A 24,926-nucleotide genomic window follows, 5' to 3' on the forward strand; every position below is an offset into this window, starting at 1 on the left:
TCTCTAAGCATCCTTGAAGCTCTCATTATCTTTGATTCTCGAGGTGCTAGGGGCTGACTTAGGTGAAATCCCCCTAACTAGGAATCTACTTTGCTAGTGAGCCCACACCTAGAAGCCCCCCCCCCCCCGCCATGCTTGAAGAAGAGAACCCAGCAATTGATTGATGCTGTCATCCTTGAGAGACCCATCTCCAGAGGCATCGTTTAAAATTAACCATCAGTTCTCATGAGCACAGACCCACCAGAGCCAAAAGGCCGTAGAGACTGTGGGCTGAGTGTGCCTTGCCTGCTTTGTAGTTTTTTGAGCCTTTCTCAGGCTTCTTGGGAGTTTCCTTCTTTATGAATCATCTTCCATCTAAGACCCTACCAAGCTCCCTTTGGCTTCTCTCGCTGATCACTTACCACACTGCAGCAAACATAATTTTGCATCCAAGTACTGAATTCCAAGAATCTCTCTATGCTCAACCTGTGTTGACTGCCCTGTTGGTTAACACCACATGTTTAAAAATGTTTCAGGTAGGGACAACAGAGGACTGAGCCCCACAGCTCCTCTCTGCCCCTTAAGTGTGACCTGGGACAAGCCCCAGCCCTTCTTCAGCTTTCTGGTTCCTTGCATAGAAAAGGAAAGGACTTGGCTGGATTCTCCAGCTCCGAGGTCCCTGCTAGTCTGTGTTGTGTTTCTAGAGGATTGCGTATCTATAGCTACTGACTGCTCTCTCTTTCTCTCTCTCTCTCTCTCCTTTTCTCTCTCTCACCTGCCACCCCCATCTTAGAATGCACTGCTCCCCGCAGGCCTGAGGCAGAAGGATCAGACCACCAAGGCGCCCACAGGCCCCTTTAAAAGAGAGGAGCTTTTGGATCACTTGGAAAAGCAAGCAAAGGAATTTAAAGACCGAGAAGACCTGGTTCCCTACACAGGGGAGAAACGAGGTACTAAACAGCACGGCTCTCATGAGCTTGCCTTCCTGAGGCATCACAGAGGGCCGCTTGTGTGTCTCACCCTGTGTTGGGCCAAATGTACTTGGGCCTCTCCTGTGTCCTGCCTGCCTGAACAGGAAACAATCCCTACCCCCAAAGCATCCTCTGTGGTGTGTATTCAATAGTTGGGGATAGTTTGAGATAAAAGACTCACCCAGACAACCAGAATGTCTCCCTAAATCCTCTGTAATTAGGGTGCATTGGTTATTTTTCATTAAAGCCTAGATACATTTGAGGGAAGAAGCAAGCTATTGCTAATGGCATCAGAGTATGAGACCTAAACAAGGACTATTCTGGAAATGAGGAACAACTCCCTCTGCCCTGACTCTGCTCTCTCCGAAGTCTCTTTTTCTGGCACTAGTAACATCTTTTCTTCATCTCTTCTCCTGAGACCCTCTGCTCCTGCCAAAAACAAGCCATCTAGAAGTCTCCATAGAATCATGGACACTCTCGTGACAATCCACCCTTGGTCCTCCCTTCCCTTTAGACCTTCTTCTTGCTTGACACACTCTCTACTCTCTGCCCAGTTATCTGCAGACTCTGTGGAACAGAAGGGTGATGAATAGGGTAGACCAGAAGTCTGAGTTCTGTTCTTCAAATTTACAGACCTTTTATTCTATTAGAACTTTATACCTGTCCCCAAGCCCTGAGTACTTTTCCCTGCCACCCAGCTGTACACCCTCATGGGTGTGTCTCCCTGTCTAGTAAGAGATGCAGTGGTTAGAAACAGCCTATAGCCCAAGTTCTACTACTTATTAGCTGAGAGAGCTCAGTGAATTACTTCTATTTCCTCTTCTGGCAAACAGGGATGAGAATAACATTCCCAGCCTCCTGAGACTGTTAGGAGGACTGAGAGACATATAGACCCACCCTGGCATACAGCAAATATCTTGGAAGCATCAGCTATGACTACCCTGCCCATCACATTTCATCTGCACTGACCTCTCTTTCAGGAACATTGCCCCTGTCTCCTTTGACAAAGTGAACCGCCACTCTCTGCCCCCCTCTTGGATATTTTCCAAGAAGGTTAAGTCCCTCACATGAGAACCATGGAGTCACCATCCTCAGGGGAAGGCCCTGTAGCAGGGGGCTAATAAACCACGGGTCTTAAATATTTACTGAATGTTCATTTACACACTGCATCAGTTATGTTCACAGCTGAGCTCCAGCCCCAGCTCTTAGACATTTTCTTTTCCTTGTATGTTTCTCTCTTTGTTTAGAATCTGACATCACTATAGAGTTTCTCATACATTTTCCCCCTAGTGATTTTATTGCAGAAGTAAGTGACATTTGCTATGAAAAGACAAAAAACAAAGTAATTTTTTCCATGGAAAATAAGCACTGATCCCACATCAGGGTGGGTTTCTCTAGACAGTCTACCCATTCTCTTTTCTTTTCCCAATCTGTTTCTGTGGACTGGCTGATCGCCTACGAGTGAAACCAAGCTCTCTCTCTCTCTCTCTCTCTCTCTCTCTCTCTCTCTCTCTCTCTCTGTGTGTGTGTGTGTGTGTGTGTGCGCGCGTGCGTGCGCGCGCTCGCTCGCGTATACACACACAGGTATGGCTGGCTGACTAGCTTCTTTCACTTAACATGTTTTCAGAGTCAGTCATATTCCACAGTTGTTGAGCCATTCATCCACAGACATTTTGGTTGTTTTCCATCTTTGGTCTGTTAAAATTAAATATTTCTGTGGAAGTACAGTGAACATTCCTATTTGAAGGTGTTGTTGTTGTTTCTGGTTCAGACGGGACCTAGAGCCTTGTGGATGCTAGGCAAGTGCTCTACCACTGAGCCACATCCCTCCCCCTCCCCCATCTCCAGGACCAGAGGCAGAGTGTCTCACTAAGTTATTTGGGCTGTCTTTGAACTCTCTTGTTATGTAGCCTAGGCAGGCTTTGACCTTGCAATCCTTCAGCCCCCTGAAGAGCTCAGATTATACACTTGCACTACCAGGTCTTACTCAAGTATTTGTTTAAAAACTTGTTTTCAATTCTTTGGAGCATATACCTAAGGAATTGATGAGCTCAGTGATAACTCCTAAATCTTGGAAGAACTCCAAACTTCTTAAACAACTGTACCAATTTTTTTTTTTTTTTGCTAGTTTGTTTTGTTCTGTTTTTTGGGTTTTTTTGTTTTTTTGTTTTTCGTTCCCAGCAGTAATACATAAGAGGTCCAGTTTTCCTCATTTTTTCCAACATTGATTTGCCATATTCCCTCTATAGCAGCATCCTCATGGCTGTAAAGTGGTGACCAGTTAAGCATCTTCACATGTATTTGTTGTCTATGAACATATCCTCTTTGATACAATGTCTGCTCAAGTAATTTGCCCATTTTTAAGTTGGGCCATTTGGCTTTTTTTTTTTTTTTTTGATGAATTGTAAAAGTTATTTCTGTATCCTTAAATTTTATCACATTTATTTATTTGTGTGATCCTATGCGTGCTTGCACCTGTGTGTGTACATGCACCATAGTGTGCATGTCTATGTGGGTCAGAAGACAGCTTGCAGAAATGGGTTCTCTCCTTCTACCGTGTGAGTTCTGTGGATTGAACGCAGGTTGTCAGGCCTGATGACAAGGACCCTTACCAGCTGAGCCATGTGCCCAGCCCTGGCTCTCTATTTTTGATACTAGACTTTTATCAGATATATGATTCATGAACGTTTTACCCACTCCAGAAATCGTCTTTGTGCTTTCTTTGGTCACATCCTTTGAGACCTAAAACTTGCAATTTTGAGTGAAGTCCAAGATGGTCTCTTTCGTTGCTTGTGGTTATAACAGGATCCCATTGCTAATTCTGATCATGCTGTTGTTTCCTTTAAAAATGTCTTGGTTTTAGTTCTGATAGTTAGGTCACTGATCCATTTGGGTTCCACTTTTGCCTCTGCTGCGAGGCAGGGCCTGACTCCATTCAGGTGACTCTGTCTAGTGGCCCAGCACTTGTTGACCAGACATGGTGCCTTGTTGACAACAGTTTGTATGTATGTTTGGCTTTTTTTCTGGGCCCTCAATTCTGTTGTGGTGTTTGTTGTGCTCACCCTTTTACACATACATCATTAGCTTTGTGGTTATGCTTTGAAATCAGCAAGCATGAGGCTCCTCATTGTGCTGTCTTAGGGGATTGTTTTGGTTATTTGTATGCCTTGGCTTTTTCCGTATAAATCGGAAGATTAGCTTTTCTGTTTCTGTGAAAAAGACTTCTGGGGATTTTGATGGGGATTATGTTGAAACTGTAGGTTGCTTTGGGTAGTCTTGCTAGCTTAATATTACGAAGTTTTCTAATCCATGAAATCAGATATTTTTTCAGTTATTTCTACTTTTTAAAATTTCTTTTATAATGCATCTTAATTTTCAGTGTACACGTATTTAAACTTTCTTCCCGAGTGTTGTATTCTTTGGTTGTTATTGTGAACTGCCTTCCTGATTGCCTTTGCATATTCCTATTGCTGCTCTGGGAACACCACTGATCTCATCCTCGGCATCAAATGTTGCCAAATCAAGTTCTAACAGTCGTTTGTTTGTTTGTTTTTCGTTTTGGGTAGGATTTTTTGTTTGGTTGATTAATTCGCTCTTGTGTGTGTGTTTTGGAATGTAGAAGTTGAGACTTTTCTCCATATAACAGTATGTTATTTGTAAACAGCAGCATCTTCTTCTGTTTGAGGCCCACCGTCGTGTTTCTCCGTCGTGGCCATTGGCTCTAACTAGAACTTCTAATGCAGTGTTGATTGGCAGCGATGGAGCTGGGCATCCTTGTGTAGCGCTTGACCTTGGGGGCTAGTTTCCCTACTTCTGTGAGGCCCCTGATCAGAGACAGCTATGGCCCGACTCCCTTCTGGTTGCCCGTCCCCCAAACAGCGCACGCATGCATAATCATAGACTACTTGAACTGAATACCACAGAGTAGTTAATTTATAAAGAGAAAAACGTTATTTCTCAAAGTTCTAAAAGCGGAGAAGCTCAAAAGCTGGCAGCAGAGGCGGCGGGTGGTGGAGGGTGGTGTCCTTGTTGCGTGCCTATGTGGTGTGGAGGGCCTCACTATGTGGTGTGGAGGGCCTCACTATGTGGTGTGGAGGGCCTCACTATGTGGTGTGGAGGGCCTCACTATGTGGTGTGGAGGGCCTCACTATGTGGTGTGGAGGGCCTCACTCAGGGAGACTGCAAGCATGGCCGCTCAGGTCTCTTTTCTTTTCCTTATAAAATCACTAATGCCGTTCCAGGAGCCCAACCTCGTGACTTCAACTAATCCTAATTGCCTCCCCCAAAGCTCTGCCTCCACATACCCTTAACATATGAATCTGGGGACTAGGTTCCCAGCACATAAGCTTGCAGGGACACATGCAGACCACGTGCAATTTCTCAGAAATGAAATCTTTTCGTGACGGTTTTCAAACTTGATTTTTCACAGAAAAATTTTCTAGGACATATTCCTTCTTAATGATCTGCATGATCTTTAAAAACAGAAAAGAATTCTTTGATGTTGAATTGTGTGTTTGTGAGTAGGAATATGAGCATGAATGCAGGCAGGCATCCACAGAAGCCAGAAGAGGGTGTCGGATTCCCTGGAGATGGAGTTACGGGCAGTTTTGACTTGTGGGATGTGGGTGCTGAGAATGAACTCAGGTCCTCTTCAAGGGCAGGAGGCACTCTTAACCACTGAGCCATCACTCTGTCCCCTCCATATCTTCTGTAATAACGTCTGGAATCCCCCAGTACAGACTTTTTCCACAATCTCTACCCAGGGACACACAGTGACCACTCTCCTAGCTGCCTTATTCCTCTCTCGCCCACTTATGAGCATCACACTAAGAACATATGGTCCCTGCCGGGGGGTGGGGGTAACAGTAGCGGCGGCACCGCACACCTTTAATCCCAGCACCTGGAAGGCAGAGCCAGGCAGATCTCTGTGAGTTCAAGGCCAGCCTGGGCTACAGAGCGAGATCCAGGACAGGCGCCAAAACTGCACCGAGGAACCCTGTCTTGAAAAACAAAAACAAAAAAGAATAAAAGGTCCGATGACGCTAGGATGCATTCGGTTCCCTTTTATCCTTTTTTTTTGTTTTTTTGTTTTGTTTTGTTTTGTTTTGTTTTGTTTTTTGAGACAAGGTTTCTCTGTGTAGCTTTGCGCCTTTTCCTGGAACTCACTTGGTAGCCCAGGCTGGCCTCGAACTCACAGAGATCCGCCTGGCTCTGCCTCCCGAGTGCTGGGATTAAAGGCATGTGCCACCATCGCCCGGCATTCCCTTTTATCCTTTAACCATCTGCGAGTGCTTTGTCTATTTTGTTGAAGAATGTTTACAGGTCTTCTCTCATATCGGAACCTTTTGTGAAGGGGTCTCAGGCCCCACTGTAGCCATGCACCCTGACAGGCACCCTGTGTGCTTACAGGAAAGATCTGGGTCCCTAAGCAGAAGCCAATGGATCCCGTGCTGGAGAGTGTGACACTGGAGCCAGAGCTGGAGGAAGCCTTAGCCAACGCCTCGGATGCAGAACTGTGTGACATTGCAGGTAAGAGACATTCCGGGGGCTTCTGCCTGTCTTCCTGGAAGCTTCCCATGCAGACAGCCTTGTCTGCTTCATTTGAACATGAACGCCGTCTCTATTTCTAACAAGGAATATATTGATAAGATTAAAAAAAAAATACATTACCAAAAACCAAAATGAAGAAAATAAAGCTAAAACCATTCAAACACACCTGTCCCAGAACCACCTGTTGTTGCCATGAGACCACTCCCCAGGGGAATGGGACTGTAGTCCAGGGAGGGCCAGGATGAGCCCTGCCTAGCCATTCCCACCAGATTCTGCCCACATCACTTCATAAAAGGCTTGGAGCAAAGACCACGGTGTGTCAAGAGCATTCCCTCATACCTCTTATGTGTCCCACCCTCTCCACCCTTACGGGTGCTTCTCTAGCATCTTCACAAACAATAAACTCCAGAAGGCAGTCTGCTAATGCAAACCCTCTGCTGCCCAGTCTCTCCTTACCACTGTTGAGTGCTCTAGGCACCTTGTGCCGAGTCTCTCTGGGGTTCACTGCAGGCTGCGCCCCACCTGCCTCTGCCACACTGGGCCCTGGCTCAGCAAGTGGGTGGTGTCAGGGAAGCACTGTAGACCAGTAACATAGGAAAGGAGAGAGATGATGGAAATGAGCGGGCCGTGAGTGTGGCACAGGGAGAAGTTGGTCCCAGAGATCAAGTGGGTTCTGTGTCTTAACAAAGTGGGAGGGCAGTGAGGGAAATACTGAGTTCAGTCTGGGGCCTGTGGCATCTGAGTTATCCACGGGCCACCCAGATGGAAACAGCTGTGCATGATGGTCTAGCATTCTGCAGGAGGTTTCGTTTGGACATGCTCAGAGGTGCCAGGCTTAAGGAGGAACACGTGGCAGGTGAAGCCTGGGTTCAGGAGTGGAGTACGGCAAGCCTAGTGGGGGCCCAGTGGCCAGACACAGGTGAGCAAAGGAGCGAAGGACTGAGCGAAGACAGACAGACTGACTGTAAGAGAGCCAAGAAGGCAGAATGGGGCTTCGGGCTGCCAGAGACAGTGGAGCTGAGGCCAAGCCCAGACAGGGCTGCATCTGCCTCTGCTTCATCCAGTCTGCCAGCCTCCCGGGATGCTATTTGTGGCTCGTGGTGGCACTGAGACAGGAGGAGGGGGCTGCAGATGGCCTTCCTCTGTTAGCTAGCAGGGCTGTGGGGCAGTGATTTAAATTGTGTAGTAGGTGGTGGCCCTGGAAGCCAGGTTGCAGGGACCTGAGGAGAGATGGGGCAGAGCAGGCAGGTGGCCTTTTTCCAGACAGCCCTTTCCTCACGGAAGACAAAAGCGGCAGGGCCCAGAGGATGGTGTTCAGTCTAAGCAGCACCGAGGGGCCCACTGGTCCCAGCAGGAGCCCAGACACATAGCTCAGGGGCCAGGTTTGCTTCACGGGACTCAGGGGGTTATGTAAGACGCCAACGGAGCCATCCCAGATCCTTCAGTGTGCCCATAGTTTTCAGCTGCCCCTCTTCCCCCACAGGTCCCTTGACTTCTGGTTAATCTGTGCAACAGAGAGGGTAGATACCTTGCGCTGCGTGCCTCTGTTTACTCCCCAGGAGCTGTTTTTATCCGGGGCCTGCTCCTCTGAGGGGCCATGCTCCCCTGCATGACATCACTGCCCTCATTAGGGCACGTGGGGATTTTTAAATGACCGCTGTCAGAGCAGGCTCCTGCCGCTGCCGCCTGAGCCACAGCAGAGCAGCCCTCGGAGCTGAGTGTCTGGGCCTGCTCTTGAAAACATTTCCCTTGTTGTTGTTGGCACACTGTGATGATCTGCCTAAGATCCTGGGCCCCTGTGATGTCCGGAATGGGACGGGAGGCTGTGTTTGCATCCCAGTGCTGACTGAGTGAGTGTCCTTGGGCGCCTGTCATTGTTTGACTTCGGCCATCACAAGATAGCAGTGCCTTTGGGGAAGGAGGCATGGAACATTTGCTAAGTGATGAGCGTGTCCCAGGTGCCCTGTAAGTAGCTCTCCATACAGCACTGTATTTATTGACCGTGACAAATCCTGTGAAGTAAATCCTGTTATTGTTCCCATTTTACACCACCTCACCAGCTGTTCCGAGTGCTGGGTGGAAGCAAGCTGTCCTGGATGACCAGAGGTGTTGGTGTGGCAGGCCCACCAGAAAGTGGCAGTTTGGCCCCAGAAGAGAGAGAGAGAGAGAGAGAGAGGAGAGGGAGAGGAGGGGTCTGCAGGCCGCCTCTGGTCTACATGCTCTCCCCACAAGAGGTTTCTATGAGCCAAGCCTTCACTAGGTCTCTCACACATGGCACCAGTCACCCAGAGCTTTCCTGCCTACTGTGTACCAGGCTGTGGACTTGGTTCTGGGGAAAAGATCCTCAGGAAACATCTCTGTCCGCCCTCATGGAGCTGGCATTATACAGGCAAATGAGACATGATCAGTAAGAGTGTCACACTGGGTGTGACAAGGACAAGAAGTGCGAGAGGAGCACTTGGATTAAACGGTGGGGTCAGGGACATAAAGGGAGACATGGACACTGAGCCAAAAGTCAGACAATTGGGGGTGATCTAGACAGAGTGGGGTTGGGAAGAGGAAGGGCCAGGGTGGGACACTCAGGCACAGCGAGAGCTCCCACCCAGGCCGGGGAAGGGCTTATGGAGCAGCCTCAATATCTGGAAATGTCAGGAGCTTGTAGGAGACCACAGAAAGTGTGATGCACTGATGCACCCAGAAAGGTGCATTGTTGACAATCCGTGTGCTTACTCATTGAGTTGACATACATTGTGGAACACCTGCCCTTTGATAGGATGAATGAGATCCATTCTTTGACATTGGGGGCCCAAGAGGTACATGGGAGGACAGGCCAGAAGTATGTAGGTTTCAGTCTCAAACATGTCCCCACAGGGAGCTAGAAAGAGCTCATGGGACTCTGGCGGTGCAAAGGTCTTGGCCTGTGGCCTGAGACTTTAGCTTAGAGACCACTATGCTAAAGATTATCAATGCCTCCTACACTTACTTGGGAATTTGGTCTTAGCTGGGTTTTAGAAACCCTTGCAGTAGGGCAGGAATGAGGAAAGCATTTGGGTGGGAAGACCCCTCCCCAGGGGGAATTGGCCAGCCCTAGCTAGACTGTCCCCTGGTCATTAGTGGCTTCCATGTCTTTAAGCACCCACCTTCCTCTCATGCTGCGACTGTTGGAGGATGTGGCTTTTCTAGGAACAGTTCCCCAGCACCAAGTCCCGAGCCAGGTTCTGCACCTGCACCTAGGATGTGAGAACACACCTTGCAGCCCTCCACCCAGGACCGCTCAAGCCTGAGGCAGCTGGAGAAGCCAGGGATGTGTGCTGTGATCACACTGCATCCTGAGTGGAGTTACAAATGGAAGGAGCCCTCCCAAGGCAGAGAGAGGAAACAGAACTCTGTGTTCTTTTTCAGAGTTCAAAAATAGTCCTTTTCGAGTTTTGAGGAAGATCTAGACTTTAAAAGAAAAAAAAAAAAAAAAACAGAAAGGAAAAAAGAAAGAAAAGAAATCAAGTTCCCTGGTGCTAAAATCAGCCTGGCCAAGATCAACAAAGAAAGAAGCAATACAAGATGTCAGGGTAGGGCTTTCTTTGCATGTCCACTCCTGGTGACACATGAACACAGAAAGAAGCCAGGGAGAAAGCCACAACTGTGTGCCTAGGGCCAGTGGCCCAGGCTGGTGGTGGCCGTTTAGTTTAAACCACACTCTCTCCCTCCCTCCCTCCCTCCCTCCCTTCTTCCTTCCTTCCTTCCTTCCTTCCTTCCAGGAACCCCAGTTTCCTCTGAGATGCCAAACGGCATCTTCCTTCTTCAGCCTCTATCTGCACATACCACCTCTCCGAATACGTTGTCAGTCCTAGAATTCTCCAGTTGAGGGGCTGTTTTAGACTGTAGAACTCTGAGTGGCCCAGTAGACACATGCCTCATGAAGCATCTCTGCCGAGTCACATGACAGACCATGTCCTGTTAGTGCAGGGAGGGGCGTTTGACAGTACCAGCAGGGACGCTTGTTCCAGAACACTGAGCAGGCTAGAACCGTGAGCACTGCCGAATGGCTGCTGAGTCCCCAGGGAAGGTAGGAATTCGGCATTCGAGCACGTGCAGTTGCAGCTGTGAAATCCAGGGAGTCCAGGGAGGAAATGACCTCTACAAGGTCACTCAGAAAAGTAGTAACAACCCAGGGCTCTTTGCTCTTGGTCCCCTCACACTCCTCTGTATCCCTCTCTAAATCTAAACACCATCACAAGATGCTGGAGTTCAAGGACCAAATATGTTTTCCATTTTTATTTTTATTTACTTATTTCCTTACCTCTCTGAATGCTCTGAACTGAACCAGGCATAAAAAAAGAGAGAAAGAAAAAAAGTAGTATATTTCATCGGATCCCAACCTTGGCGAACCTGAGAACTCTGCTGTGTGGGGGCTGGAGCGCCTCTCTGGAAGATGAGTCAGTGTGCTGTGACTCACCTGCTGCTGACTCAGCCCCCGCTCCCTCAGCCCACAGGGACACAGCCTAAATTAAAACCTCGAGAGCTGGAAAGGCAGCAGCAGTCTCTCTTCCCAGCTCTCCTCAGTGATGAGCCCATGGGCAAGGCTAATTTTAGTAAAGACTCCTAGGGGTGAGAAACAGAAGGGACGTTGAGAGCATCTCTTCTGTGGTTCTCAGTTCCCATTTGGGGCACCAAAATCACCTCAAGGAACCAAGCATAGTTGTGCACTCCTGTGATCCCAACACCTGAGAGGCTGAGGCAGGAGAATCATGAGTTCAAAGCCAGCCTAAGTTCTATAACAAGATCCTATCAAAAAGGAAAAAGAAAAAGGCATCCAAAGAAATTACACCCCTCAGTCCAGAAAGGAGCTGGACACTGATACTGTTTTTCAGCCCCCAGATGGTCTGCATATGCAGCCAGGGTTGACATCACCCCTGGCTGGACACAGGAGGCTGAAGCCCAGAGAGAGGAGTGACTTGCACAGGGTGACACCGAGGACATGGTCAGAACCAGAACTTCATCTGAGTCTTCTTTAAGACTTGCCATGTTCTCTGTCTGCCTAGAGAACATATCTACTGAAATGGCTTAGATAGAAATTTAAAAAGTCACCAAATATTTACCATATGCCTACTATCTTCTAGAAGAAATGGGAGAGTAGTGATATTCCTCCATGACCTGTGGAAGCCCACAGCCCAGCAGAGAAAACACACAGGTGCCCTGTGTAGGAAGGATACCAGGCACTGAGAGAGAGGGAAGATCTAAGAAGCCTCCCTGGAGGAGGAAGAGTTGTACCCCTGGTAGAGCAGGCTTGTAATGTCAGCTATTTAGAAGGACGAGACAGGAAGATCACAATTCAAAGTCGGCCTTGGCTACAGAATGAGTCCAAGGCCAGCCTGAGCAATGTAGTAAAAAGCAATACAACATAAAATGAAGGCTGGGAATACATCTCAGTGGCAGAGCACTTACCCAGCATGGTACAGGGTCCGGGGTCCAATTTCCACACCTGGAGGAAGGCCCACAACTCTTGAATAATTTATCTCAAATATTGAATGGGGCATATCTATGCTAAGGGATTATCATGGACCCAAAGATCTTTTCTGGCCCAGAGCACGTGCTACTCAGGGAGAGGGAAGTGCACTCCTTGAAAGAGATCCTTGCTAGAAAGACTCATTCTGCTGGGTCATATAGTGTGGGGTGTGCCTGTGGGATCTCAAGGAGACCGGGAAATCTGTGACCAGAGGTCTGAGAATCACATGAATGAAAGCCAGGATGAAAATAACCCACAGTTTTACATGTTCATGTATGTACTTCTTACCATTTCCATGAGCAAAACTCCCAGCACGTGGAAGATGGGTCCCCAGGAGGCGTCTCTGTCTTTAAGAGCAGAGTCATGGACCTCCCTTTGTCCCCACAGCTATCCTGGGCATGCACACGCTCATGAGCAACCAGCAATATTACCAGGCCTTGGGCAGCAGCTCCATTGTGAACAAGGAAGGTCTCAACAGTGAGTATACAGCCCTGCTTGGCTGCCATCCCCTCCCTTGCTGGGCCCTGGGACTGGCTCACAGAGGGGACCTTGAAAGAGAGGCGCCTCCTCCTGCATCTTGGAGCCTGTGCTCCCAGATAGTCTGGCTCGTTGCTGATTTTATGTAGGCAAATCTCTTCATCGTCTCCTTTGAGTCTGCTGGGATTTTATGTCTCATTTATAAAGCCTTCTTCGTCTCCATGTCAGGTTTTCTTCTAAAGGTTTTAGAGATTTGCTTCTTATATTCAGTGTCTTAATCCTCCGTGAGTGTGTGTGTGTGTGTGTGTGTGTGTGTGTGTGCGTGCGTGTGCATGTGTGTACTTGTGAAGCCAGATGCCAGTGTCATCCTTAGTTGTTCTCCACCTTGTCTTGAGACAGTCTCTCAGTGAACCTAGAGCTCCCGTATTTGACTAGACTGGCTAGCTAGTGAGCTCCTGGGACCCCCTGTCTCCACCTCCCCAGTGCTAGAATTACAGGCACAGGCCACTGCACCCGGATTTCTTTTTCTTTTCTAACGTGGATTCTGGGGATGGGACTTAGGTCCCCATGCTTGTGAAATGAGGAGGACTCTACTGATCAAGCCTCCTACTTAAAATTTTTAATAGATACCTATTTTTTCACACAACATTCTTTGAACAGTGTGTTCTTTACCACTCTGTGGGGCTCTCTCTTTCTCTTCAGTTTCCACTACCCTCTTCTGTCCCATGAGACCCTTTGGCCTTTTCCTGAGCCCATATCACAATGTCTCAATTATTTAACTGTGTTATTCCAAACTAACATTTTGGGCCCAAAGAGAAATGAGGGTGCCAAAAGAATAAGCATCCTTCCTTTTGGAAGAGAACTACAGCTCTTTCCAGCCCAGGCCTCATCTTACCCTCCTGGGAGCCCACTGAGATACCGAGCATGGCGGTAATACCATCCCCACTGGACAGACAAGGCTTGAGAGTCAGAGGGTTTAGGTAATTCACCAGATCTTGGAAGAACTCAAAAGCAGCATCCAGAGACAGCTCAAACCTCTTGGCTTCCTCCCTGACTTCTTCTGACATATCCCAGCCCCTGGTCCCCCCTGTAATGTGCTGCCTCCCTTATACCTTGAATTCAACCCATGCTTCCTCTCAGGGAGTCCTTATGTTGGAAGAAAGTGACTCCTATGTTCCTGTGAGCCAACTCCTTTTTATCCATCACTCTAGGTGTGATTAAACCCACACAGTACAAGCCTGTGCCTGATGAAGAACCAAATTCAACAGATGTAGAGGAAACACTGGAGCGGATAAAGAACAATGACCCAGAACTTGAAGAGGTTAATCTCAACAATATCCGGGTAATGTCCTGCTATTTCAACTCATGTGTACTGGGGTAGGGTTTTCAATTGTGGTGGGAATATCTTGACAAAACATATGGATGCTAGCAGTCCAGGCTACACAGATCAGCAGGGCCCTATCTGGACCTGGGTATTTCTGGATCAGAAACAGAGACAAGCCCTGACATATGGGAACACTTAAGGGGTGGGGGGCAGTGTCAACAAGCGAATCCCACAGTCCTGGTTTCTTTCAGAGGACAATTCCAGGCTCAGAAGTCTACTACAGGCCAGTCCAGCTTTGATCTGGACACCTGCCATGTTGTTCAAAAACACAGAGATTCTCTGTGATAAAACTGTGAGTCAGAGTCACATGATGAGTCAGCACGGGACCTCAAGGCTGGCAAAGCCCTGTGCCTCCAAGACTTATGAGGTCACAAACCCCAGGTGGGTACTAACCTTGAGGCATTACCGTTCCCTCTGGATCATGTTTATATTCAGTCTCATTTTACAGCCAGAGGAGGAAATGTTGGTATAAGTGCCCCAAGAAATACCCAAGTTGTGTGCCCTGGCTCTTTGGCCACTTCCCTTTATGGCCACCAGGGCGGGGTACAGGAGGGATATGGAAGCAGGCTCAGCTGCCTGCCCTGAGGCCCCGGATTAGCTTTGAGAGGGTGGGGGTAAGAATGGAAGCCAGCCCCTTCCTCCTGCTCCCCTTTCTTCTCAGCTTTCTTCTCAGTGGTTGCCAGTCCCAAGCATAATCTGATTGGAAACCTGTACCCAGTTTTCTCCTCTGCCTGGCTCCTTGTTCCGCTCCCACGGGAGCTTAGGTGACACTTTGAAATAAGAGCTCTGGAAAAGCATAGCCAGCTCCCTCTCGATGCCTCCCTTGTCTGCCATGTGAGAGACGCTAACACAGTCCAGACTTGTCTGACCTGGGCAGTGGATAGTGCCTCAGCCAGGCATGAGTGGTGGGACTTCGCTGGGAGGCCTCAGCAAAGGGCTTGGATACCTCCAGGCCTCAGTTTCCCTTCTACACCAGGAGGCAGTTGGACATCGATCAGGTTTTCACCTGAGGAGATTAAAAAGCATACATCAATGCCCAGGCCGCCCCCTCTGAGGTTCTGTGTGTGATGGTCTGGGGCTGGCCTGCTCATCAGCATAGTGAACTGTCCCCAGGACTCACAGACGTGCAGCCAGTGCTGAGACCCTTCAGGACAGACATCTCAGAGAGCAGTCAGTGCATCTCCCCAGTCTGTCTTTCAGAACAGACCCAAAGAGAGGAAGAGAGTCCCCCAATGCCACACAGCAAGTCAGACACCCTGCCAGCCACCGGGTGGAAGCCAGGGTCCAGCCCTGCCCTTCTCCCAGTCCTGAGCCTTTTGTAGATATTCCTCCCAACTTTGAGCATTGAGTACTACCTCTTCCCCAGCCTCCCCGTGTGTGGAGGAGAGCTGTGGGTCCTATCTGCAACTTTCAGGGGTGATTTTATCAGTCCATGTACTGGGAATCCTCTGAGCCTCAGCCGGCTGGCACACAGCCCCTTTCTGAGACTTGCTAGGACTCCACAGGGAGCCAGGCTGCATTTGGGAGAAAGCTACTGTCCTCTCATCCCTGCAAGCCACCTGGCCCTATGGTCCCATGTAGGTCTGCTGTTCACTCTTCTGTCTTTTTCCCTGCAGAATATCCCCATACCCACCCTCAAGGCGTATGCGGAAGCCCTGAAAGAGAACTCCCACGTGAAGAAGTTCAGCATCGTGGGGACCCGTAGCAATGACCCTGTGGCGTTTGTATGTTCTGACCTCTCCGCTTTGCTTTGTAGTCACTGGGCACTCAGGCCTGGTCCCACTGATGAAGAGTCCTATTGTGGCATGGCGAGGGGACTCAGCTAGGAGCCAGGAAGGGACATAGATGGGACACCTCACACAATGCCGAGTTCTCATCCCAGCTAATCCTTGCAGCCACTCTGCTCTCAGAAGGGTGGGTCTCCAGGGAGGATAGGCAACTGGCTTTGTCCAAAGTCACACAAAAAGAGAAAAGCAGACCTGGGATCAAACAAAGTCACATTGACGCCTCTTTCTCCACTCAGCACCTCACGTTCCAAGCTCCTCCCCTTCTTGGGGCTCAGCTTCTCCAGCTCCCAAGTCTTCATCGGCGAATCCCAGCGACCAATTTCACTTTTACTGATATCTCTAAAAATACTGCCAGTCAGCCAGGTATGGTGAGGTACACACCTGTAATAGCAACATTCAGGAGGTGGAGGCAGGAGGATCAGAAGTTTGAGACTAGCCTCGGTTCCATAAGGCTCTGTCTCAAAAACAAACAAATGGAAAAAAAAAACAAAACATGTTTACTCAAAGCAAATTGTACTTACAAAGTAACCGTTAATTCTTTTTTAAAAATATTCCATGCAAACTTCTTGACAGTCTATGCATAATGCTGAATTAGACTCTGGGAATCTGCCTGTAATCACCCACATTCATGATCACACGCATCTGTTTGGGCTTGAAGGCAGCCCAGTGGTACAGCACAGTGCAGCTGCTCTACCGTGGGACCTGGGGGAGATACAAGAATTAGCTTCCCCAGGAGGGGAGGGAGCGGAGTAGCAATTATTTCTCTTCCCGGTTGTAAAATAGGTGAGACTGTTGCCCTCAGTACTTTTGAAATAACTGAGTGAGCTCACAGTGGGGGGGCAGAGGCAGCTCACAGACTGCCAGCGTGGGAACTTCTAGATCAGTGACCTCTGTCTGTCCTCAGTGGATCCCGAGTCCGTCTGACAGACATAGTTGGCAAAACCCCGTGTACGACTTGCTCATGGATCAGAAACTAGGCACGACCATGCTGGCACTCAGCTCCATGCCACGGATGGTTTGGGGGCATGGACTCCGTGCCAGGCCGACAGCTGGTGGCAAGCCCTTCCTACCTGCATACCTATTACCAAGTGCTGAAATGCTTCTGGCCTTTTGCTAGGCCAGGTGCCAGAGCCCTGCAAGTCCCCCCCACGGCCTGCCTGGCACCATCTCCTACCCTCTGTTCCGCTCCTGTGACCCAGCACACAGGACCTGACACACAGAATGACAGGGCTCCAGGGCCTGCTCCGTTACCAGCATGTGCAGCCCATGGCCTGGTACAAAACTGTCCACCGGTTGTTAAACGGGATTGGTGGTTAGGTCAGGCCAGGCTTTTCCTGGGAGAGGGTGTTGCAGGTGAGGCTCAGAGAGGCTAACATACACAGATCAGGGGACAGCCATTGGTCATAGAGAAGCTGACACACCACCCCTGGGCAATGCTGGACTGAGGGAGCCAAAGAAGGAGAAGTAGCTTCAGCATGAAGGCTCCCCGGGAGCTGGGCCTCCGGCAGGGTTCAGCAAGTTGGGGAAGCACAATACGGCAGCCATTCCTGGCATGCTTCTGACTCGCTGGCACCCTGGTCACGGTGTCCCAGGTCTCTCAGCTGCTGGTATCTTCTTTCCCCATGACACATCGTTTCCACCAGCTGCTAATTACCTCATTTCCTTCAGAGGCTCCGATTGTCATCTACACCCCCTGGCTAGATCCCTCTCAAACGTGCTGAGGGCCATCTGAGCCCTGTTCTACAAGCCTGCCCTCTGCTCTCTGGGGCTCCGAGGAAGACCATGTGACATTTCCACAGGGCCAGAGAGGAGACAAGCTAAGAATCCACTGGGAGATGGAGATTCCCAGGGGGCCCTGGTGATCAATGCTTGATGGCCTACTGTGAGCTGGGCACTGTGTGGTTAAAAACAGATATTAAGTTGCACTTTCAGCCCAGGAAGGGTAGATTGTCTGGTGGTAGAGGCATACCAACAAAACACATGAGAACACTCGGGAGACAGCTCAGTCGGTAAAACGCTTACCTTACAAGCGTGAGAGCCTGAGCACCATGTTGAAAGCTGGGCATGGTGGCTCCCTGGTAGTCTCAGTGCTGGAGACGTGGACACAGGACAATCTCTGAGGCTCCTTGACCAGCCAATATAGACTAATTGGTGAGCTCCAAGCCAACAAGAGAGACACTCTCTCCAAGGAGGTACATGGTATTTATGAAGATGACATTGGATATTGTCTTCTGACCTCCACATGCACACACATGGGTATGAATGCAAATACATGCCTGCACATATATGAACACGCACACACACCTGCACATACATGAACTTGCGCACACAGACACAGGCACACAGACATGCATGTGCATGTACACACACAAAACAATAACAAATAGGGATTTGAGAAATGTAGGTTTCATGAAGGAGATGTGGATAAGTTCTGTGAGGTTGCAAGGAGCAGGCCCTGGCTAGCTGGGATGAACAAGACTCCGCCAAGTGAAACAGAACGTTCTAAGTGGTCCAATGAAGCAGAGAAAGGCTAAAGGGTGGGGGGGGGGCACTGAGCATGTGCAGGAAACTCTGAGAGCCAAGGCTGTACAGGGAAGGGAGAGCAGGTCCAGAGGTTCTGGGTGACGATGAGCGTTCTCCAGGAGGGGTGTTCGGGGCCTGGTTGAGGGAGAGCAGAGACAGAGGTGTGCTTAGGAAGGTAGCTCCAGAGACTGCCTGGCCCAGGCCCCTTGTCTGTGGACCTGTTCCAACCTTGCCCAAGGTAACACACGGGTCCTGCTTTTCTCCTAAAGGCTCTTGCTGAAATGCTGAAGGTGAACAAGGTGTTGAAGACGCTGAATGTGGAATCCAACTTCATTTCTGGAGCTGGGATCCTGCGCCTGGTGGAAGCTCTCCCACACAACACTTCTCTGGTGGAACTGAAAATCGATAACCAGGTGAGTCGGGCAGGGCTCCTCTCACGCCCTTCCCCACACAGGGCAGTCGCTATCTGCCCACATGCTGCTGGCAGAGCAGAGGACACTGGTAATAGGTGCTCCAGAGTCCCCTGTGGGCCCCTCCAGGTGCCGCTGTCCAGACCCCCCCCCCCCCCCGCCACACTGCCATCCTTCTTCCCAGCATGTGCTCTGCCAGCTTCTTCGTGTGCCCATGGGGGGTGGGGGCTCCTCCTCAGCGCTAGCCTTGTCCTTTGGGTTTAGAATGTCCTTTCTTAGACCCCAGGCAAATGAACTTCCAAGTACTGAGTGTTGCCTCAGCTGTTCTGGTGAGGAACCCTAGACATAGAGTACACAGATCCCACAAGCCACAGGACTCTTCGCCAAGAACACCCCCATTTCCCTCAGTCTCCCCACTTGATGTGGCTTTTGAGTCTCCTCCATGTGACACCTCTTCTGTCTTTATCCCACGGAGCTCCTGCTTCTCTGACTTCCACGGATTAGACATTTCTTTGGGGGCAACTCTCTGGGTCTCGGCTGTCTGAGAGCCAATAACCGCAAGTGCATGAGCAGTAGCTTGGCTGTTTGAGGGTTGTGGGTTGCTGTGGGGTGGGAGGCTCCATGCTCTGTGTGCCCACCATCTCTGATCTTCATCACCGGGCTGTAGGATGTGGGTGTGGTCAGTCTCTGCCAAAAGAGGCTAAGAAAGGGGTGACTTTCTCAGGGTCACGCTCAACACTTAGGAGGCAAAATTTGAACCCAAAGCTCCCCAACTCCAAAGTCCACTTTGTATCCACTACTGCACACTGCTTCTAGACTAAGTCACTATCTTCTTTAGAGATGAGGAATTGGGGGATTTTCTTTGCACTAGAAAATGTGACTGAATGGTTATATATGTATGTATGGAGAGAAGATTGGAAGGGGATATTGTGAAATTATTGTGCCCAAGCAAGACCGTAAGTAACTTTCTTCTTGTTAAAATGTTGTGAAGAGACAGAAAGTGCTTAGATCATAAATGTGCAGATTAATCACAACAGGCTTGTGACTCCCTCCGGGTCAGAACTAAACATCACCAGCCTCCAGAGGCCTGGGGACTCAGGCTGCCTCATCCTAGCCATGGCTTCTGGAAACTTCCCAGCTTACTCCCACTCCTGTCCCTGTTTCCATGTCATAGACTTCTGGAACATCCTGTGCCCAACCTGCCCATTCCCTGCCTAAAAGACCTCCTTTTGCTTCAGGTGACTTTGAGTCTTACAGAGGATGCTGAAGCATCCTGGGCAGCGGGAAGGGCAGTGTGCACATCTCTGCCCGGCTGCACCTCAGTGATGTACTTGACAGGTTGGCCTTGAATCGCTCTGGCTAGCAGGAGTGTAGACTGTGAGAAGCGCTATGTATAAGCCCTTTCCTTCCTCCCTCCCTCCTTCCCTCCCTCCCTCCTTCCCTTCCTCCCTCCTTCTCTCTTTCCTTCCCTCCCTCCTTTTCTCCTTCCCTTCCTCCCTCCTTTCTTTCCTCTCTCTCATTTGCTTTCGAGAGCCACTACACCCCTGCCTTCTCTGCTTAGCTTCCATAATTGCTCCAAGCCTTTCTGCCCAGAGAGAGCTAGGTGCACCCCTGTGGTTCCCCTGTCCTTCAGCTTCCCCATGAGCTTCTCAGAAGATGGCACTGTGTGGGAGTTTTTTCCTTATCTCAGTGCCCAGCCTGTTACCTGGGCCTCATGGGTACTCAGTAAGCAAGCTTGTCCTGGATGGTTGTGCACACGGACCCTGTCTTGGCCTTGTTCCTTGGCCATTGCTGACTCTGATCCCCTGAAGGTGGGAAAGGCAGAGCAGATGGATCACAGCCTGCAGCAGTACCCTCCCCGCCAGCTTGGCTATTCTGGTGACTTCTGTCCTGGCCAGGAAGGAGTCAGAGCCTCCACAGCATCAGCTGAAACCTGACTCCCAGGGCAGACCTGTCAACCATGCGGTGGCTGATGTCAAGCTGCCCACCTGCCCTGCTCAGCTATATTCCACCTATGCTCCAGGGGCACAAGAGAGAGCTTGTGCTGACCATTGCCTTCACCCTGGCCAAACACCCTAATGTAAGAACATCCACTGCCTCAGCCTCGGTTTCCCCTCTTGTAAATGAGGATAATTAACCACTGTCCTAAGGGAATTACAGAGCTGAAGGCTGACACCATTGATGACTTTTAGATCACTATGTAGTTGTCTGGGAGTCTCACACACTACCCAGAGGGTAAGTGCTGACGGCAAGCATGCCGGCCGCTTTGTGTCCCTGGCCCCATTCTGTGCTCACCCTGTAAGTGACTCTACCTGCCACAGTGACAGAGGAAGATCCTGACTCAGGTCTGTGTGGCTCTAAAGCCCACCCATGGTGCCAGTGGGGGTCTTGAAAGGACTGTGGTTTTGTGAGCTAGCCTGGCCTCTCTCTTCCATTCCATCCTCTTGGCCATGCTGGCCTCTGTGAAAATGAGGTTCCAGTTGAAGCTTCTAGGAAGCCACAGTGGGTAGGAGGAGAGACAGGTACAGAAATGACCTCTGTATCAGGTGCTCTTGTAGGCCAAAGATGGGGTGGGGCTGGGTGAGGTCCAGTGGTAGGTGCGGCCATAGTCAGGAGCAGGTCAGGGAGGGTATTAAGGAGAAAATAGCATCGGAGTTAACCCAGAGAGTGGAAAGTGTCTCAAAGGGGAAATGGAAATTGTGGTACCCAGAGGAAAAGAAAATAGAGAGAAGGCTGGGGAGAGCTTGGAGCCCACCCAGGGCGGACTTTGGGGGTCCAGAAGAAGTCTGTGGGGATTAAGAGGCAAAGGGCCTTGTGGGTAAGCCTGTAGGCTCTGCTCTGACAAGATGGCTCCTGGCTGGACTGGGGTGGGCGGAGCAGGCATCAGGTGTGAAGAGAAAGCTAAGGATAGGCCAGCAGAAGCTGCAACCACGGACTTCTGGCCCCAGGTGGCACTCCTGCCTGAGTAGGGCCTGGTGGGGAGGGGCTGAGGGCTTCAGGTGGGAGGCTTCACTGGCCCAAGCTCAGGGAAGGGCCATGCCTCTGCTGCAATGTGTCCCAGGAGCTGTCTTCTCATGGTGGCCCGGGGAAGAGGGAGGGGCCAGGAGGAGGTGACAAGTGGCTTTGATTTATTCCTCCTCCTTGGTTCGTCACCGAGGTCCTTGAAGGCCAGAGTGTTTGCCTCAGTCCTTGGAATTGTAACCTGTGTTGAGAGACTCTCCTTCTCTCTCCTTTTACGGCCAAAAGAAAGGGACTTGCGGCATTCGACACAGGGTGACATGGATGCTGAGGCGATTTGTTTATTCCATCGCTTCCCGTTATCTCCAGGCAATGTTCTGCTTCTGCCCAAAGCTGCCCAGTACCCGGCAAGGGTGGGGGGCAGCCTCAGGAGCCCCGAGCTGGCCTGAAAAGCTCTGAGAGTGTCTCACCAGCTTTCTTTTGCAGCTGGGGAAACTGAGGACCTGAGAATGAGTGGGCTTGCTTTAGTCACAGGCTGTTGTCCAAGACAGGGCTGGACTGGAGTGTCAGCACCCTTGCTGTGTGTTGGAGAGGAAAACCCCTATCTGGCCCAGGAAGTAGGCTCTCACCACAGGGTGCTTGGAAACCTCCAGCCCAAGCCATATCACCCCCCAGCACTGCTCTGCTTGCTTGAATCTCCTCCTGCCTCCCAACAGTGATGTGTCTGGCAGTCCCGCCCCAGCCCTTCAGCGTCCCTCAGAATAGATAAGACCTGGAAACACGACCCCTCCAAATGAGGATGTATTCACCATCTGGGCATATTGATTACAGTCCCGCTCTCCCCTCCCCTATGGGACAGGGAGGCTGCTTGGTATTTTGAACAGAAGCCACAGGAAGTAGATTATGCACTCATGTTGTTTTTCCAAGTTAATTTGTGTCTGGCTTTTCTCTAATTTGACACTGTCTGGGAGTATATCTGTTATCTATTGCTATGTAACAAATGACCCCAAAGCTTAGCCTCAGAGTTCTGGGATAAACCAATACTCAGCAAATTTGCTCAGTTTCCAAGTGACAGGAATCCAGGGCAGCTGAGCTGGCTAACTTCCCCCAGAGCATGCAATTCAAGGCAAAGAAGAAAGTCCCAACTGTCTTTGATGACCCAACCTTGGAATCTGAACAAAGTCTGTTCTGACATTTTCTTTTAGAAGTGAGTCGATAGGCAAAGCCCACACTCGGGAAGGAGGTGAACTAGGTTCTACCTTTTGAGGCAGGCATACCAAAGAATTTTTCAGACCTATTTTTAATAATTCTTTGATAATTTCAGAAAATATATTTTGATCATATTCACACCTAACTCTTCCCAGATTCATTCTCTACTTCCCTACCCACCTCATTTTTTTTTTTTTGATAAAACATAACCTAGTGAGACCCTGTCTCAAAACAAAATAGAACCCATGGATGACACCCTTCAAGAAAACTGACTCTCTTCCCTTAGACATCAGCTGTCTACAGCTCCTTAGCTGGGGAGGGAGCTTGTGGGTCCCTCCTCCTCCATGCTAGACTGCCGACTGGCTTGTTCTTGTGCGGGTCTTGCGTGGGTTCATGGTGCAGTGTCCTGTCATGTCCAGAAGACGCTGTCTTGCTCCAATGCTCCCTGACCTCTGGCTCTTAGACTCTTTCAGCTCCCTCTTCCATAATGGTCCTTGAGTCTTGGGGCACGGGGGATATGGATGTCCCAGTTGTGGCTGAGCACTCCACTGACACTTATTCTCTGTACTTTGGTTCTAAGTTTCTGCCTTAGCCACCATCTATCACACAAAGAAACGTCTCTGGTGAGGTAGGAAGACTGTACTAACATAAGGGCAGAAAGATACAAGTTTAAAGGGCAGTTAACACTATGTCCGTTTAGTAGAATAATAGTAGTTGTTCACCTCTGGGTTCTGGGTGCTTGCCAACCCGGGTTCTTGGCCAGATTTACAGTACCAGGCATGTTTTCCCTCCTGTGGAGTGGGCCTTAAATCCAACCAGAAAGCAGTTGGTCCCCACAACACGTGTGCCTGTATTACACCCGTCAACCTGTGTTGCCAGGACAGTCATTATCACAGTTTACAGGGTCCACAGCTGGGAAAGGTTATTGACGACTCTCCCCTACCCTCAGCGGCCTGCTTAGTACTTTCAAGCTAGCCAATGAGGAATAGTCTCCCTGGTCAGTACCAGTCTGATATCTCCATGTCCTGTGACCAGACTGTGTGGTGTCTTCAGCAGTATGGCCTTACCATCAAGTTCTGGTGGGCAATACAGAGCAATAGCAATAGCCTATGTTGTTTTGGGGGCATCTCTGAGACACCCCTGAGTAACAACTCATCAAGGGGAGGAATTCCACATCTGGCACTGGGCTTTTTATTTGGCAACCTCTGGCTTCTGGAACAAGCATTATCACCTGTGTAGAATGACTCTGACTAAATTCTTTTATGTGAATGTGTGTGTGTGTGTGTGTGTGTGTGTGTGTGTGTGTGTGTTTGCGTGTATGTGTGTGTGTATGCCCACCGTGTATGCTTTCCACAGAACAGCCACGATGCCAATTCAAAGTGTGCCCCTCTCTCAACCCAACAACGATAGCTGCCTGTAGAATAGTCTGTCTTCCCCTGCAAAGTCCACTGGACTGCCATTTGTGGACACAGCCTACAGCCTACCCTGCAGCGTCTCCAGGGCATCCCAAGAAGCATTAAAAAACAAGGCAGTACTTCTCTTGTACTAGCTTGGGAAGACCTCTACAAAATAGTGAACGGAACAGGAAGTTGCAGAAAATAAATAGGATATGAATCTATTTAAGGAGAAAAGAGCAACAAAACAACCCAGCCCTGTCTATTTCTGCCCTGTATCTTATCCCCAGCAGCGTAGTCATTGGCCATGGTGGGGGTGTGGGACTTCTATGGATGGGGAGGGGGGGATGGGAAGGAGGAATGGGATGAAGGAAGATTGTTCACGGTCTCTCTATCCAATCATTTGAATGTTAAAAATGAGATTATATTTACCCACAAGTGATTTATTTCATCCTCCAGTAAATCTGAAAGGAAGCCAGAGTACTTCACTGCCCAAATCGTGCCAGCACAGTTCCAGCAGCCCGGCCTTGGTCTCTCCCTTGGGGCTTCTTACTGCCTTTCACCCACTGCCGAGGTCTGAGTCAACTCTCCTGATCTCCTGATTCATAGGGTCACAGCCTGCAGCCCCGGGAGGTTGTAGAGGTCATGGAGTCCCAGCCTCCCTCACCAATGACATCGAGGAAGACTTTAGAAAGAGGCCCTGCCTCTTCTTACTTGCCTCGGGGACAGAGGTCTCCTCTCTTTGCTGCATGGACTCTCAATGGGAAGGCTGCAGTTCTGC

At 49.8% G+C, this 24,926-nt stretch overlaps 1 protein-coding gene across 3 annotated transcripts in view; it reads left to right on the forward strand.

The window, feature by feature from the left end:
- Tmod1 (tropomodulin 1) overlaps window positions 1-24,926 on the forward strand; it is a 71,349-nt gene that overhangs the window by 37,120 nt on the left and 9,303 nt on the right. For 2 of the 3 annotated variants that reach the window (XM_059254296.1, XM_059254297.1), the window contains 6 exons: window positions 773-929; window positions 6,360-6,479; window positions 12,391-12,480; window positions 13,692-13,822; window positions 15,481-15,588; window positions 18,444-18,587. In XM_059254296.1, the coding sequence (XP_059110279.1) occupies window positions 773-929; window positions 6,360-6,479; window positions 12,391-12,480; window positions 13,692-13,822; window positions 15,481-15,588; window positions 18,444-18,587 (750 nt within the window). The remainder of the gene's footprint in view (window positions 1-772; window positions 930-6,359; window positions 6,480-12,390; window positions 12,481-13,691; window positions 13,823-15,480; window positions 15,589-18,443; window positions 18,588-24,926) is intronic. The other variant, XM_059254298.1, reaches the window with a different exon arrangement.

Source organism: Peromyscus eremicus, chromosome 2 (assembly GCF_949786415.1).
Source record: "Peromyscus eremicus chromosome 2, PerEre_H2_v1, whole genome shotgun sequence".
NCBI lineage: Eukaryota > Metazoa > Chordata > Mammalia > Rodentia > Cricetidae > Peromyscus > Peromyscus eremicus.